Genomic DNA, 16,421 nt, shown 5'->3' with positions numbered 1-16,421 from the left:
CTCTTTTCATCCTTCCTTCATACCTGTGAATCCAATCCTAGAATTATAGTTGGACCAGATATAAGGTACAGCTTCTTCCCTTACATATTTACTTAGTTTGCAACCTCTCCTATGGTTCAGCAGTATCCCACCTCCCCAAAAGGACAAAATCTGGACTACAGGTTGTAAGATTCAGTTGATCATTTCCCATAATTTGTCTCATTGGAAAGGCAGCCGCACTGGCAGCAAGGATTGCTGGTCTAATTAGTTTCTTTTCCCTCTCAACAGTCAACACATACCTCCCATGTCTTTGAAAGACGGCTTACAGCTGAATGGCTCAGTCCAAACATCACTGCAAAGAAAGTGTTCAGGTTCTTTTGGTCCTTTAGGCTGAAGGAAGAGAAAAAAACAAAACAAAACAAAAGACAGTCAAGCCAAATCAAGAAGTCAGTCAGCCGCAAGGTTGAATCTGAATTGAGATGTTCCCAACATAAAGGCCAGGTCAAGCGATGCTCCAGTAGCTGCCAATGGCATGATCTCTCCTAAATAGATTATTAATCATTGTATTTTAATATTGACCCTTTTAATGCTTTTACCTATATTGTAATTATTTTAATTTGTAACCTACAATGACTCCCAGTTTTGAGGAAATCTGACAAAGTATGTCCTCTCTTTAGGCATTGCCTAGATCCTCCAGCATGACTCTGTGGTGTTCTTAGGCTTTGTTACTACACACAGTGTTGCATGTCCACACAATGTCTGGGAATGTATCCCCTGTGGATACTGGGATTGTAGTGGGAGGGGGAGACCACCATCACAAGCTGAACATGAGTCAACTGTGATGTGGCAGCTGAAAAGCCATTGTGATTCTAGGCTGCATTAAAAGGAGTATAGTGTCAAGATGGAGGGAAGTCTTAGCCCTATTCTATTCTGCTTTGAACAGAGCTCACTTGGCATACTCTGTCCAGGTTTGGGCACCACAGTTCAAGAAGGATATTAATAAACTAGAATGTGTCCAAAGATGGGTGACCAAAAAAATGAAAGGTTTGGAAGCCAAGCCCTATGAGGAATGGCTTTTTTTGTGTGTCAGGAGTGACTTGAGAAACTGCAAGTCATTTCTGGTGTGAGAGAATTGGCCGACCGCAAGGACGTTGCCCAGGGGATGCCTGGATATTTTCATGTTTTTACTGTCCTTGTGGGAGGTTTCTCTCATGTCCCCGCTTGGAGCTGGAGCAGATAGAGGGAGCTCATCTGCGCTCTCCCCGGGTTGAATTCGAACCTGGTAGCCTTCATGTCAGCAACCCAACCTTCAAGTCACAAGGCTCTAACCCACTATGCCAACAGGGGCTTAATGAGGAACAGCTGAAGGAGCTGGATATGTTTAACTTGGAGAAAAAAAAGGTTGAGAGGGGACACGATAGCCATGTTTAAATATTTGAAATGATGTTGTATTGAGGGAGTAAGCTTGTTTTCCACTGCTCTGGAGACTAGGATATGGAGTAATGGATTTAAATCACAGGAAAACACTTCCACCTTTTTCTTTTTTCGTGTCAGGAGCAACTGGAGTTGCTTCTGGAGTTGCTTCCACCTAAACATTAGGAAGAACCTCCTGATGGTAAAAACTGTTTGGCAATGGAATATGCTGCCTGAAGGCATGGTAGAATCTCCTTCTTTGCAGGTTTTTAAGCAGAGGGTGGGTGCTTTGATTGTGTATTCCTGAACTGCAGGGGATGGGACTGTGTGAACCTTGTGGTCTTTTCCAACTCTATGATTCTAGGATGAAGAAAAAGGGAAGGAGGCGAACATCGGAATGGTGGTGATAATGGTGAAGCTATATAATGATGATTATCTAGATCATTGTCTACTGATGATATTTATAGAAGAGGTAGTTTTCTTGATCATAGACCATAGATCATGCTAACTCTATCCTTCAGATAAAGGATGTCTATGCCCTTTATGTCTTTATGCAGTTTATTTTTAGCAACTGAACCTAAAGTCAGCTTGAGGCACACTTGTCTCATATTGACTTCCACAGTGAGTCAATATTTTGCACCTGGTTCAATCTGGTGCACTCCAGGATTCTGCTGTGAAAACAAAGAAGATCTCACAAATCTGCCCTGCCCATTAGCAAGAAGTGTATCTGAGATGTACTTACTGTGCTGCCATCTTGATGAATTTGCGGAGCAGCTGTGCCCTCTTGATAACATCTGGACAAAGACAAAGCTCAGTGGTGACCCAGAATTGTAGTTCATTGAAACGACGCAGAAAACGCTCCAGGTTGGCTGTGGTTGCATTGGGAAACTTCTGTGGTCCAAAAATGTAGTAGACCAGCTCCACCTTAAAAAATATAACAGCCGGGAGAGTCTCCGCTGAACTCCAACCTTAAAAACATAAGCCGTTTGGCTCAGCTTTCACCTTAACACATGTGGAGTAAGCAGAGCTTGCTACAGATAGCAAGTTGCTTTCAATGAATTCCCTTTTGTAGTAATTATGAATTAACGAAGTTCTTCTGGAACTGCACCTCAATAAGGAACAGTCTGCACTGCTACAATGGGCTACAGAACCAGAACAAGTTAAAGACTGCATGACAAAATGGTCAATCTATTTGAAACATTTGATAAAAATGGAAGACTGGGAGAAGATGTGGAATTATATATTGAAGTATACTTATTCTTATGATCTCCAAGAAAATTGGTATAAGATGATGTACCAGTGGTACATAAATTGGCAAAGTGTTATAAAAATATTAACGACCATTGTTGGAAATGTGACAAACAGATGGGCACTTTCTACCATATGTGGTGGGGATGTAAAATCGCAAAAGATTATTGGAAAATAATCCATGGAACAATACAAAACATCTTCAAAAATAATCCAGATGAAACCGGAATATTTCTTATTAGGCATGACAGATATGAACTTCAATAAGAATCAAGAGATCCTGTTTAACTATTTCCCAACAGCAGCCAGAATAGTATATGCAAGGGAATGGAAGACAACAGAGATACCAACTAAGGAAGAATGGATATTAAAATTTTTGGACATAAAGAATATGGATAACTTAATCTACCACTTGAAGACTCACTATGGTAAACCAAAAGAAAAAACAGACTGGACTTTACTGACAAATTTTTATTAAAAAAGAAAATATCTTTACAAGGATTTAAAGACGGAGAGACAATAAATTACACAATATAAGAAGTAGGGTTTTTTTTGGTACTCAGAAGAAAAGACGGGAAGTACAACCAACTTTTTACTTTTTAATTTTTTCCTTTTCTTTCCTCTTTTCTCTTTTTCTAATTTTTTTCTTTTGATTTTTTACATTTCTTAACTATCTCATTTTACATTTTCTTTCTTTTTTCTTTCTTCATTTCCACATCTTTCCTATACCACATATTGTTCTCACTCTTTTTTATGTACAAACACTTTTTTAATATAAATAAAAGAGTGATGGCATCAGGGCAGCGGACAAAACAACAAAACTACAGGCCCCCCAACCTTGAAATTTAGCAACACAACCCATCATCCACGGCTCCAGTAAGATACAACAAAAAGAAAAGAAAAATAATTGAAAAAGAGGAATAATTGTTTTTATCCAATTGCTGCCAGTTAGAAGGCTAAGCTCTGCCCACTTGGTCTCCTAGCAACTGACTCAGCCCAGGGGACAGGCAGAGTTAGGCTTCACTTAGGCCTCTTCCACAGATTATCTAATTTGCACTGGATTATATGGCAGTGTAGACTCAAGGCCCTTCCACACAGCAATATAACCCATTTAGAATCTTAAATTATCTGCTTTGAACTGGATAATCTTGACTCCACACTGCCATATACAGTAAGAGTCTCACTTATCCAACATAAACGGGCCAGCAGAATGTTGGATAAGCGAATATGTTGGATAATAAGGAGGCATTAAGGAAAAGCCTATTAAACATCAAATTAGGTTATGATTTTACAAATGAAGCACCAATACATCATGTTAGACAACAAATTTGACAGAAAAGTAGTTCAATATGCAGTAATGCTATGTAGTAATTACTGTATTTATGAATTTAGCACCAAAATATCACGATATATTGAAAACATTGACTACAAAAATATGTTGGATAATCCAGAACGTTGGATAAGCGAGTGTTGGATAAGTGAGACTCTACTGTAATCCACTTCAGTGTGCATTTTATACAGCTGTGAAGAAGGGGCCTCATATAATCCAGTTCTAAGCAGATAATATAACATTATCAATATACAGTAGAGTCTCACTTATCCAACACAATCAGGGCCAGCTAACACCTCCCAACAAACTATTCCCATCACCAAAGTCTGGCAAATCCTCTGTTTTCTGAGGGCCACAGATAGTAGAAGCACATAAAATATCTCAAACAAAACCACTCTGAAAACAAGGGAATTCCAGACAGGAAACAATCCGGGCCAGCTAACACCTCCCAACAAAAAATTCACTCAGGGAGGAAACATCCAGGCTTTAAAGCTGCAAGGCCATTACATGCTAATCATTTTCCCTAATTGCAGCATTCATACTTGCCTCCAACAGACAAAAAAATCAGAAATATTGTATATTCACAACCTTTAGGAAATAATATCCTCTGATGGCGCAGCGTGTTAAAGCACTGAGCTGCTGAACTTCTGGACCGAAAGGCCGCAGGTTTGAATTGGGGGAGCGGAGAGAGTCCCATTGTTAGCCCCAGCTTCTGCCAACCCAGAAGTTCGAAAACATGCAAACGAGAGTAGATGAATAGGTACTGCTCTGGCGGGAAGGTAATGGCGCTCCATGCAGTCATGCCAGCCACATGACTTTGGAGGAGTCTACGGACAACACCGGCTCTTCAGCTTAGAAATGGAGATCAGCACCAACCCCCAGAGTCAGACATGACTGGACTTAATGTCAGGGGAAAACCTTTACCCTTTACCTTAACTACCACCAATTCCTTAATACTTTATTTCCCATACCACCATACTTTGCCACAGCAATGCGTGGCTGGGCACAGCTAGTATATATATATATAAAAGGAACAGCCTAATTCTTTTACCACTTAACTGTAGCTGTTTCAGCCACTTGGATGGCTATAGGGTATATGGGATTTCACCCTGCTTGTGTCATTTGGGTGTTTTGAAAATATGGTCATAAAGTACTAGCCTAATACTGAATAATGTGAAAGCATTACAAAAACCCTTTCCATGATGGCAACTACCTATTGAATTGAAATGCTAAGCGATAATATTTTAAAAAGTAATGTTCTCAGATGTCAAGCCTAGCAGTAAAAGATCACTGTTTTTATCCAACTTCTCCAATCTATCCAAGGCAATTGCCAGAAAAATGCTACTCAATTCCAAGGCCATATATACAAATACTTTCAAGGTTGGGTATCAGGATAACAAGGTCTCCCAAGTCATGGCAACCGATGCTGTCTGCAAATGGAATCCGTACCTGATGGATGCTTTTGAAGAGATTCCAGTCGTGTTCAGTGAGCTGGTTGGCTAGATCTTTGGAACTGATGAATTCTAAGGTTTCCAAGGAACCCACAGTGGGACACTGTTGCTCAGGGTGAGGAGTCTAACAAACAGGGAGAAGGCAGTGCTCATGTTATCATACAAGATTCATGTCCCACAGTCTGAACATCTCATTCTAAAATGGTGTGGATGTCTCCTCATTTGGACCACCATTTGTTGGTAACAGGAACAATTTCTTTAAAAAAATTAGGCTAATTTACAGCAATAATAAACATGACAAAACAAAAGGAAGGGGGGAACAAGGGGTGGGATCAAAAAGAGGGAAATAAAGGTAGGAAGTGAGGGGGAGAGATGAGGGGAGGGGAGAAGAAAGAAACAAAGAAAGATAGAAAAGAAAAAAAGAGAAAAAAAGAAAATAAAAACAAAGTAGATGTCACTTCTGGTCATCGTTGATCTGTTTTCATTTTCCCAAGTTCTTTCTCTTTGTCTATCTTACATTGCTCCTCTTCTATTTATTCTGTTCTCGGGTAGTAATTAGTATAATTTTAACTTCCTTAAATATATCCTTTTCTAGTCTTTTTGTATCTACTATTCTTCTATTCCATTCCAGTCTGTTCTTTTTGTGGTTTTCCATGACATTTTGACATAAGATATGTCAATCTGTCCATATTTCTTATATCCAGTAGTTTAGTGTGCCATTCTTCTATTAATGGTATTTTGGCTTGTCTCCAATATTTTGCATATATGATCCTTGCAGCTGTTGTCATGTATGTTAGTAATTTTTCCTTATTTGTTCCCAATGTTACGTCTATCATTCCTAGTAGGTATGTCTCTGGGTTCATTTGGATTTTTATATCCAATAACATTTGCACATTTTCATGAATTCCTCTCAAAATTCCTTAGTTTTCTTACATGACCACCATGTGTGGTAAAAGGTTCCTTCTAGTTTTTCACACTTCCAGCAGTTTCTGTTTGTATTTTTATAGTATTTACCTAATTTTTGTGGTGTCATATACCATCTGTACATCATTTTCATTCAATTTTCTTTTAAGTCATAAGTGTAACAATTTCTGTTGGGTGAATACAGTATGAGAAGTGGGAACATATATACATACGTGGTGGTATTGTAAATATGTAAGGAAATTTTGGTATAAAATATTTAAAGAGATAGAGGATATAATGAACATCAAATTGGAAAGAAGCCCTGGTATTGCATTATTATCCATTTATAATAACAATAAGATGAATAAAAAAGAAAACGAATCAATAACAAATTTATTGACAATAGCAAGATTGCGTATAGCAAGGAATTGGGGAAAAGTAATAAATGTTCAGATTGAAGAATGGTATAAGGATGTATGGAAATTGGCAATTAATGATAAGCTAACATGCAAATTAAAAGTTAAAAGAGGGATATGGAAATATATGGGGGAAATTTATTGAGAAAGGACTCCAAAAAAGGGATGGAGGGCTACCGCCTCAGGAAGAAATGAGATTTTGGGTTAGACAATATATAAGAAGTGGCTCGGGGTGGGAGGGGGGATACACAGTGGTGAAGAAATGTAGATGGACAAATGTTAACATTGTAGTAGATATAAATTAACAGTAGATATAAAAGAATAATGCAAGTATTGTATGATACATTATATATCTGCTATGAGATAAAAGTAATTATTGTATGAAAATTTTTAAATTCAATAAAAAGTATTTTTTTTAAAAGAATACAGTATGAGACAGCTAATTAACATCAAATTCTTTAAAAGTCTCCTTTCCACAAAGTTGGATGACTGTTAAATCCATTACTGCAGATGCAATGAATCCAAATTTGGTGTTGTAGCTTTTGCGATGTAACAAACTTTTTCTGGGGCCAAACCTTTGGCAGTAATAGGATTCAGTACCTGAATGACTCCCATATAATCAGGAACAGATGAAGAAAGAGCAGTTATAAAGGCAAGCAAGTTGTTCCCCATACCAATAGATCCATTAATATTATCTGCCATGGATCCATGTGAAACATAGACTTACCAGTGCATGAAGTTCTTGAGCAGTGACAGCAAAGAGTCTTTCATTCAGTCCCAATGATGTAAACACTCCAAAAGTCTCCATGGGCAATACCTCTTTATCTGCCAATAAATTAGGCAAGGACAGGTAAGAGACATGGTTGTATTCTCAAATTTCAACAAGGGGACAGTGTTTCTTAAAGTAATGATACCAGACTCTGTACATGTGTGTTTTCAAGTCACACGTTAACTTATGAATTTGATAGTGTTTTCTTAAACAAGAAATACTTGTTTAAGAAGGAATACAAGGAATACTCAGAGGTTGTTTGTCATTGCCATCCTCTGAAATATAGCCAACAGCACTTATTGACTGTTGTTAGCCTCACATTCAAGTACTAACCAGGGCTGACTCTACATACCACCAAAATCAGACAGAATTTGGTGCCTTTACGGCAGGCATGGGCAAATTTTGGCTCTGCAGGTATTTTGGACTTCAACTCCCAGAAATTCCAGTCAGCTTACCAGCTGTTAGGAATCGTGGGAGTTGAAGTCCAAAACATCTGGAGGGTTGAAGTTTACCCATGCCTGCTTTAGGGTTTTTATGACCAGTTATAGTTGTCTATTCTGGAAATGAAAGAGCGGGCTATGCTGACTATGCTAGTTACAAACAAACACCACATAGAGTACACGTTCCATGTTCCTAGTCTAGTCCATATTCACTGACAGGAATCATTTATTTGTCTCCACAATATATTAGATTATGTGAATTTTAAAAAGAAGGAAAATATAACATATGTAGATCAGTTTGGAAGTACAGTGTTCCCTCACTTATTGCTGGGGTTAGGTTCCAGGACCACCCGCAATAAGTGAAAATTCGCAAAGTAGGGACACTATATTTATTTCGATATTTATACATTATTTTAGTAGCTATACACTATTTTAAGTCTTTATCAATCAATTGTGTGTTGATCAATTGCCTCCTTCTCCTCCTGTTGCCGCCTGAGCTCCTTTTCTCTCCCTTTGGCTTCTCCTTCCTCCCTTCCTTAGGCAGTAAATTGTAATTTTTTTATGATTTATAATAGTCTTTTAGAGTTTATTAAAAAACCACAAAACAGCGAATCCATGAAAAGTGAACCGCAAAGTAGTGAGGGAATACTGTACTCTCTTTATATTTAGAACAAACATATTTTTGTCTTTGCAAGGGTCACATTATGCCTATATATATGTGTGTGTGTGTGTATGTGTGTGTGTATATATACACACACACACACACACACACACACACACACACACACACATACAAACAAACCCATAGACATACACACACCAACACTCCACAACTTTAAAATTGATTATTCTGCAATTGTGTAATAAAATCTTGTTCTGAATGATGTCATTTGGATGGCACTTTGATGTCACTGAAACACCTCCATAAATCAGTTTTGTATTTAAAGCAATGGCAGTAGCAATGGGAATTAATATACACATGGGTAAATAAGAGGTGTGGCATTTTAGTTATGTTTAAAAGGAATATCAGGTTAAGAGTCAATTTCAGTTTATAATGTCAACTTTCAATTTCTTAAAATGCCATGGGGGAGAAGCCTGAAATCTTTGCAGGCTGTTGTGGAACAATGGTTAGTGTTGGCCTGAAAATTTAGAAATCAAGGTTCGAGTCCCTAATAAGCTAGGAAACATAGTGGGAGATGATGGGAAAATAGATATATGGTAATTTAACTAGGAGAAATATTGTGTATAAGTTGATATACTGCAGTCATAAAAGAGTGAAAAATCAATTTCATAGGAGTGATGGTCTTTGGTCTTGTGTGTGTGTTTATGTGTATGTGTATATATAGATTAGATATATAGATATAGTCTACAGTATTGCTTTTTGTGATTTAAGAATTATATATGATAATGAAATATAACAAGAAAAGAAGAAAAAACTGGGTATCTTGAGCTGTCAGACATGCTTATTGTGGGAATGCAGGTACCATCATCAAGTGGAAGTCTCACCCAGCATCTCCACACAATTTCTGTGGGACAAGCACACTGTCATTAGCCTGTGGGCAACCTGAGGGTAATTATGCATAGTGTACTAACCCCCTGATGAATTGACCTTGATCAGGATCCAGTCCTTGCTCCAGCCAGGACAATCGGATAGTGATGCAAGAACTTCCTGAACTGCAGCATTGACCTGGAGCAGAGTTGTGAGGCAGGAATGGTCTGGTCTGTAGATATCATACATCACTATATAGGGGAAGGGAAAGGAGAGAATGAAAGGTAGGAATATTAGCACTTCACAGTAGAGCACATGTTTTGTGTGTCCTTGGTCTCTAGCTCAATCTATACTATAATGGAAAGTCTTACCAGTTTGTCTGCCTGTTATGCTGTAGGCACCCATACATTTGATCAGAATTAACAAAACAGAGACACAATCTAATGCAGTGGTTCTCAACCTTCCTAATGCCGCGACCCCTTAATACATTTCCTCATGTTGTGGTGACCCTCAACTATACAATTATTTCTGTTGCTACTTCATAACTGTCATTTTGCTACTGTTATGAATCATAATGTAAATCTCTGATATGCAGGATGTATTCAGTGAACCAAATTTGGCACAAATACCCTATATGCCCAAATTTGAATACTGGTGGGATTGCGGGGGTGATTTTGTCATTTGGGAGTTATAGTTGCTGGGATTTATAGTTCACCTACAATTAAAGAGCATTCTGAACTCCACCAGCGATGGAACTGAACCAAACTTGGCACACAGAACTCCCATGACCAACAGAAAATACTGGAAGGTTTGGTGGGCATTGACCTTGACTTTTGGAGTTGTAGTTCACCTACATCCAGAGAACACTGTGGACTCCAAACAATGATGGATCTGGACCAAACTTGGCACAAATACGCAATATGCCAAAATTTGAACACTGGTGGAGTTTGGGGAAAACAGATCTTGACATTTGGGAGTTGTAGTTGCTGGGATTTATAGTTCACCTATAATCAAAGAACCCCCTTTTTTGGTTTTCTATTGATACTTCCATTTAATTAACAAACTTTTGCCATACAAGTCGTATCTCTATATACATTATTTCAAAAATAACTTTGCCTTATATGTCACTTTATACATCCTTAGTTGTGAACCTCCCATTACCCATATCCTTCCCCCCATTTCCCCCTCCCTCTTGAAATAGCGATTCCAAATGTTGTCATTGCATCAAAGAACCCCTTGAAGCCCATCAACAATAAAATTGGGCCAAACTTCCCACACAGAACCCCCATGACCAACAGGAAATACTGGAGGAATTTGGGTTCCTAAGACCACCATAAATATGTGTTTTCTGATGGTCTTTGGTGACCCCACTGAAACCCCCCTCGGGGTCCCAATCCTCAGGTTGAGAAATGCTGATCTAATGGAATCAAAACAAAGGCAATTATAAGGTTTTGGATTTGCTCTCACAAGTAATATAGATGTGTCCTGGACAAATGCTTCACATATAGATAGATAGATAGATAGATAGATAGATAGATAGATAGATAGATAGATAATGGTACGTGTGTGTGTGTATATGTGTGTGTGTGTGTGTGTGTGTGTGTGTGTGTGTGTGTGTGTGTATCTTTGAAATGCGCATTTATGGACCAAATTTGCTATTGATTTCCCAGCTTAGGTTGGAACTAATCAGCCAGCTGGCTTTTTTAAACAGCTAATGTTTTGGTCTGTTTTACATGGAGCTCTATCTGAAGCAAATTTTAAGCACCATAAGCGCTCCAACTTATCTTTTTGTTTCTTTCAAATCATAAGTGAAATTATTAATATAAGCATAGACAAATTTCCCAATATCTTATATTTTCCATGAAAGCATTGACAAGAAGACATGTTTGATCTGTGATCCAAGAAACAAGGAGACATTTACCTTTGTCCTTGGCTCGGATGGTATAACTACTGTTCAGATATGGCTCCTCCTGCCTGGCAAACCAGTCCACCACATTTCGCACCTGGGAATGAGCATGGGGAGGGAAAAGGAAATGTAAGAAATTGAAATATACGTTTTTAATGACAAATTTGCAAAACTGCTGCTATTTCTCATTTTTCTGTGAAATAAAATGAAAAATAATATCCAAACTAAAAGAGAAAAGATCTGGATATCCCCTCCTCATTGCTCATGTAAAGTGGAATGCAGTAATATTTTTTCTGTTCATCAATATGTCCTGAATTCTGTCTTATTTCAAGACAAAAATGTTTCAACTATTGAAAAGGGATTTTTAAAAAGTATGCATACACCTCAATTTCATTTTAGAAAATGCTGTTGAACATCATTAAGAGAATGTATCAGGAAGTACTGCAATACAGAATTTTTACTTGAAGCCTATTATTTACCTGAAGTGTTGGCGATGCATTGTTGCTGCCATTTTCTAAGCTGTGAAAAAGGGAAAAGGAGAAGTGAACTTAAAGTTAACCTAAAAAATGTGGAACAAACACCAAGAATGGAAAGCCCTGACCCTTGAGCATTGTAACTGGAGTTCAGCTGTTACCAACAGTGGTATGGATTTTGAAGAGCCACAAAAAAAAGGGCAAAAGGGAGAAATGTGCCAAAATGAAGATGAATCAGGTGGTTTTCCCAGGGTGAGGCTCATCCATTGCACTCCGGGTGTGCTGACCCCTGCGATTTCCCCAAATGCGGGAAACTCGACTGCATAATTTGTGCTGGGACCACTTTCCATCTGGAAATCTATGTCCTCATTGTGAAAGGCTATGCATATCCAGAAAAGGTCTGTACAGTCATTTATGGACCAACCACCAGGTCCATACAAATATTTTTTCATTAAACAATCTGAGATCTGAAGTTGCTCATTTCTTACACAGATTTAAAATGTCAGGAACGTCTGTTGTGAAGTCATAGTCAGATGGTGTGTTAAGAATACACCATGTGTCACAACATTCCACTGCATATTACAGATGTCGAGAATGGTTGGCTCACTACATGTTTCTGGACTCCAACTCCTTTTATCACTGCCCTTGGCTTCCAGGGAGCTAAAGTCTAAAATATCAGGAGAAACAAAGTTTCCTCACACATGACACAGACCAAGCATCCTCAAACTGTAGCCCTCCAGCTGTTTGGGTCTCCAGCTCCCAGAATTCCTGACCATTGAACAAGTTGGTTTGGACTTCTGGGAGTTAGAGGCCAAAAGAGCTAGAGGGCTGCAGTTTGAGCCTGACTTAGACTATCAATTATTTCCAGAGGAGGTTACTATAAGTGGAAGCAAAGGCAAAAGGCCAGCCAACAAAAGTAAATTCTAGCCGATGTGTTGTCGAAGGCTTTCATGGCCGGGATCACAGGGTTGTTGTGTGTATTCCGGGCTGTATGGCCATGTTCCAGAAATATTATCTCCTGACATTTCACCCACATCTATGGCAGGCATCCTCAGAGGTTGTGAGGCATGGAGAAACTAGGGAAGGAAGGTTAATATATATCTGTGGAGAGTCCAGGGTGTGAGAAGAGTTCTTTGTCAGTTGGAAGCCAGCGTGAATGTTGCAGTTAATCGCCTTAATTAGCATTGGAAAGGTTTGTCTCTTGCCTGGGGGGCATCCTTTGTTCGGAGTAATTAGCCGTCCCTGGAGGTCCTCTGCCCCCAGAGTGTTGCTTCTCATCTACTGTTCTGATTTTTGAGTTTTGCCAGATTTTGTTCATTTTCATGGTTTCCTCCTTTCTGTTGAAGTTGTCCACATGCTTGTGAATTTCAATGGCTTCTCTGTGTAGTCTGACGTGATAGTTGCTGGAGTGGTCAAGCATTTCTGTGTTCTCAAATAATATACTGTGTCCAGGTTGGTTCATTCTAAATTCTAGCCCTTGAAATCTTAAATCATAATCTGTTCATTTCTAAGATGCTACAAGATTCTTCATTGCACCAAAGAGGAGCTACAGTGGCACAATGGGCTAAACCCTTGTGCCGCCTGAACTGCTGACCAGAAAATCTAAAGGTCAGCTGTTCGAATCTGCAAGTTGGGGTGAGCTCCCATCTGTCAGCCTCAGCTGCCATGCAGGGACATGAGAGAAGCTTCCCACAGGATGGGAACACATCCAGGAGTCCCCTGGGCAATGTCTCTGTATCTTGGCCACAATGTTAATATTTGGCTCTCCCTACTGAATCTCAGATCAAATAAAAATAAAAAATCCAGGAAGACTGAAATTCCTACAGTCCTGAATTATTTATTCCTTGTGCATTACATGCAAAATCTGAAACAGAATGGAAAACTCACGTTCGGTTCCTCCGCCGATCCTGCAATTGCTCCTTAAGCAGGGAGCCTAGACGAAAGTCCTGGGCTACACGCTCCGAGAGGTTCTGCAAGAGAGCAGCCAAAACCCATCAGCAGAAGCAGACAATTCTTATTTTGTTTGTTCAGCTTTATCTCTTTTGAAGAAGTATATTACTAGCCCATATGTGGAATAATATGAAAAAATGCATGCCTGTCTGAGAACTGATGAAGTCCACCTCTGTACCCCACCAGAAGGAGTAATACAATATAGGCCGACATAGGAAAAGGATTGTTCAGTTGTGGCACCCTACATATGGAATGCCCATTCCATGGAGAACTGGCTTATGCCAATACTGATTTCTTTTCAGGAATGGGTTAAGCATGGCTTTTAAATAAAGCCATTACAGATTAATTTATTTTAAAATATTATGTGGTTATTTTTTTAAAAAACATTTTAGCTCTTTTAGTCTTTCAAAATTGTTTTAACTATTTTAAAATAAGTTGTTTTTTTTTTAAAAAAATATGTTTCAACTGAATATGTATTATTCTACCATTACAAACACAATTAAATGTTCCATAAAAATTATTAAGAATTGCCAATAATTGTTCTTGCTTTTGTGTGCCTACATTTTTTTCTGACTTACAGCAACCCTATGGTGAATCTATCATGGAGTTTTCTGAGGCTAAGAAGGTAGGATATATGCGGTCACCCAGTGGGTTTTCATGGCTGAGTGGGGATTCAAACTTTGTCCCCAGAGTCAGAGGCATACCCTATTCATTGGGAGAAATAAATGAATAGATAGGGTGTTTTTTTTTTTCATGTCAGGAACGACTCGAGAAATTGCAAGTCACTTCTGGTGTGAGAAAATTGGCTGTCTGCAAGGATGTTGTCCAGGGGATGCCCAGATGTTTTATGTTTTACCATCCTCTGGGAGGCTTCTCTCATGTCCCCGCTCGGGGAGCTAGAGCTGACAGATGGGAGCTCACGCTGCTCCCTGGATCTTTCGGTCAGCAGCCCTGCTGGCACAAGCATTTAACCCATTGTGACACCGGATAGGATAGAAAGGATAAATTAGATTGTTTGAATGATACTGGCCTTTTCAAGAACAATCTGTGCCATTGCTACAGCTGCCAAGTAAGAAGGAAGAGAAAGAGATGGACTTCCTCATTTTTGGCTCTGGACCTGATCCACCACTAATATACGGCTCCCAATTATGATTAAGTGTGGTCCTTGGTAGAAAAAGCCTGCCCTTGCTTAAAATTTATTGTGGCATTTGTGGACTGCAAGTGGGTGGGGGTTGGGGTGGGATTGATTACAAACAATCCACTTGGAGGGAAATTCCCATTGGATACAGTTTGGTTCACATAGCACTGAGCTGCATTAAGTCTGCTTTCAAGACTTAGGTTTTTCTGTGAGGATCAATTACACAAACATCTACAACATAAGCTTCCTCAACCCTAAACCTACATGAACCTCACTGTTATCTTCAAAGTTGTGTATCAATGTGCATGTGTAAATACTGTGACAACATATGTCTTTTCTTACTTCTTCACCCTACTTTTCCCGCTCACTGCCAAACCTGTTACCTGCAAAAAGGACACAGCACTGGGTTCAGCTTGAAGGAGGCGTCCATATAGTGACACCCACTGGTTCACCAGCCGCAAGATCTTCTGCCTTTTGCTCAGGATGTAAGCAGCTTTTTCCTGTTCAGTGCCCTCTGAAGGTTCTGAATGGAAGGTGAATGATAGGTTAAGGAAACAAAGAGCTATGTGCAGGGGAGAGACCTATTATTTGTTAATGGGCCCTTATTTTATTTACCATGTCAGAAGTGAACTGAGATGCAGAGCCTACCTTAAGAAATGGGGACACAAAGTGGAGTCCACAACATGTGAATGTGGAGAAAACCAAACAACAGACCAGTTGTAATGTATTTAGGAACACATTATACTAAATGTTCTTTGATGAGTAGCTGGCCACTTGGGGTGCCTCTGGTGTTGCTATAAGAAGGTGCTCCATTGTGCATGTGGCAGGGCTCAGACTGCATTGTAATAGGTGGTCTGTGGTTTGTTCTTTTCCACACTCACATGTAGTGGATAACACTTTGTGGCCCCATGTCTTAAGGTTGGCCCTGATTGAAATGAAAATCAGAAGTAGAGGTAGTAGTGGATGGATAGGTGTGGGAGGATAAATGATGTACTTCCCATAATGCCTGGTAAGAGTATCCCAGTTTCTTTTCAATACAGAAAACTGATCCTGTTTTGGTAGCCAGCAGGAAACCCTAGGTTAATTCTCTTTCAGCAGAGCATTCAGGAAAATCAAAGTAGCCCCTAGATACCATCTATCGGATGCCCTTTGGAGCACCAGGCCATTGATTCTTTAGACTGAGGTCTACATAAAATGGGATGTGTGTGCATGAGCAACTGAGGCATAGAATTTCTAGAAAGAGGACCAGAAGAAGTGTCAGTAGAGGAGCCTGTCAATGATGAAGGATGCCAAGTGATTTGCTAGCCCTGCCAGTGACTCCACAAAGTGAAAGGCCGGACTGGGAAGCAGACTTCCAACTAAGTGATACTTCAAACGACATTGGCTTTTCTTTCACAGTCATGACATCCAGGAGACATACAAAAGTGAAGGATATTGTTGGAACAAAGTTCTGCACAGCTGTGGGGTTGGCATGAACACATCATGGGTCAGGAGAAAATCTCCAAGGCCGGTGTCT

General features: G+C 39.3%; 1 protein-coding gene across 2 annotated transcripts in view; it reads right to left on the bottom strand.

Moving 5' to 3' along the window:
• The window catches only part of rapgef3 (Rap guanine nucleotide exchange factor 3), an 89,099-nt gene that overhangs the window by 10,765 nt on the left and 61,913 nt on the right, over positions 1–16,421 (bottom strand). For both annotated transcript variants that reach the window (XM_008116428.3, XM_008116430.3), the window contains 10 exons: positions 16,341–16,419; positions 15,289–15,439; positions 13,705–13,787; positions 11,824–11,863; positions 11,360–11,441; positions 9,543–9,689; positions 7,468–7,565; positions 5,420–5,545; positions 2,135–2,316; positions 279–369 (listed from right to left, as the gene is read on the bottom strand). In XM_008116428.3, the coding sequence (XP_008114635.2) occupies positions 279–369; positions 2,135–2,316; positions 5,420–5,545; positions 7,468–7,565; positions 9,543–9,689; positions 11,360–11,441; positions 11,824–11,863; positions 13,705–13,787; positions 15,289–15,439; positions 16,341–16,419 (1,079 nt within the window). The remainder of the gene's footprint in view (positions 1–278; positions 370–2,134; positions 2,317–5,419; positions 5,546–7,467; positions 7,566–9,542; positions 9,690–11,359; positions 11,442–11,823; positions 11,864–13,704; positions 13,788–15,288; positions 15,440–16,340; positions 16,420–16,421) is intronic.

Source organism: Anolis carolinensis, chromosome 2, assembly GCF_035594765.1.
Source record: "Anolis carolinensis isolate JA03-04 chromosome 2, rAnoCar3.1.pri, whole genome shotgun sequence".
Lineage (NCBI taxonomy): Eukaryota > Metazoa > Chordata > Lepidosauria > Squamata > Dactyloidae > Anolis > Anolis carolinensis.
This window is presented reverse-complemented; position numbering and strand designations above follow the sequence as displayed.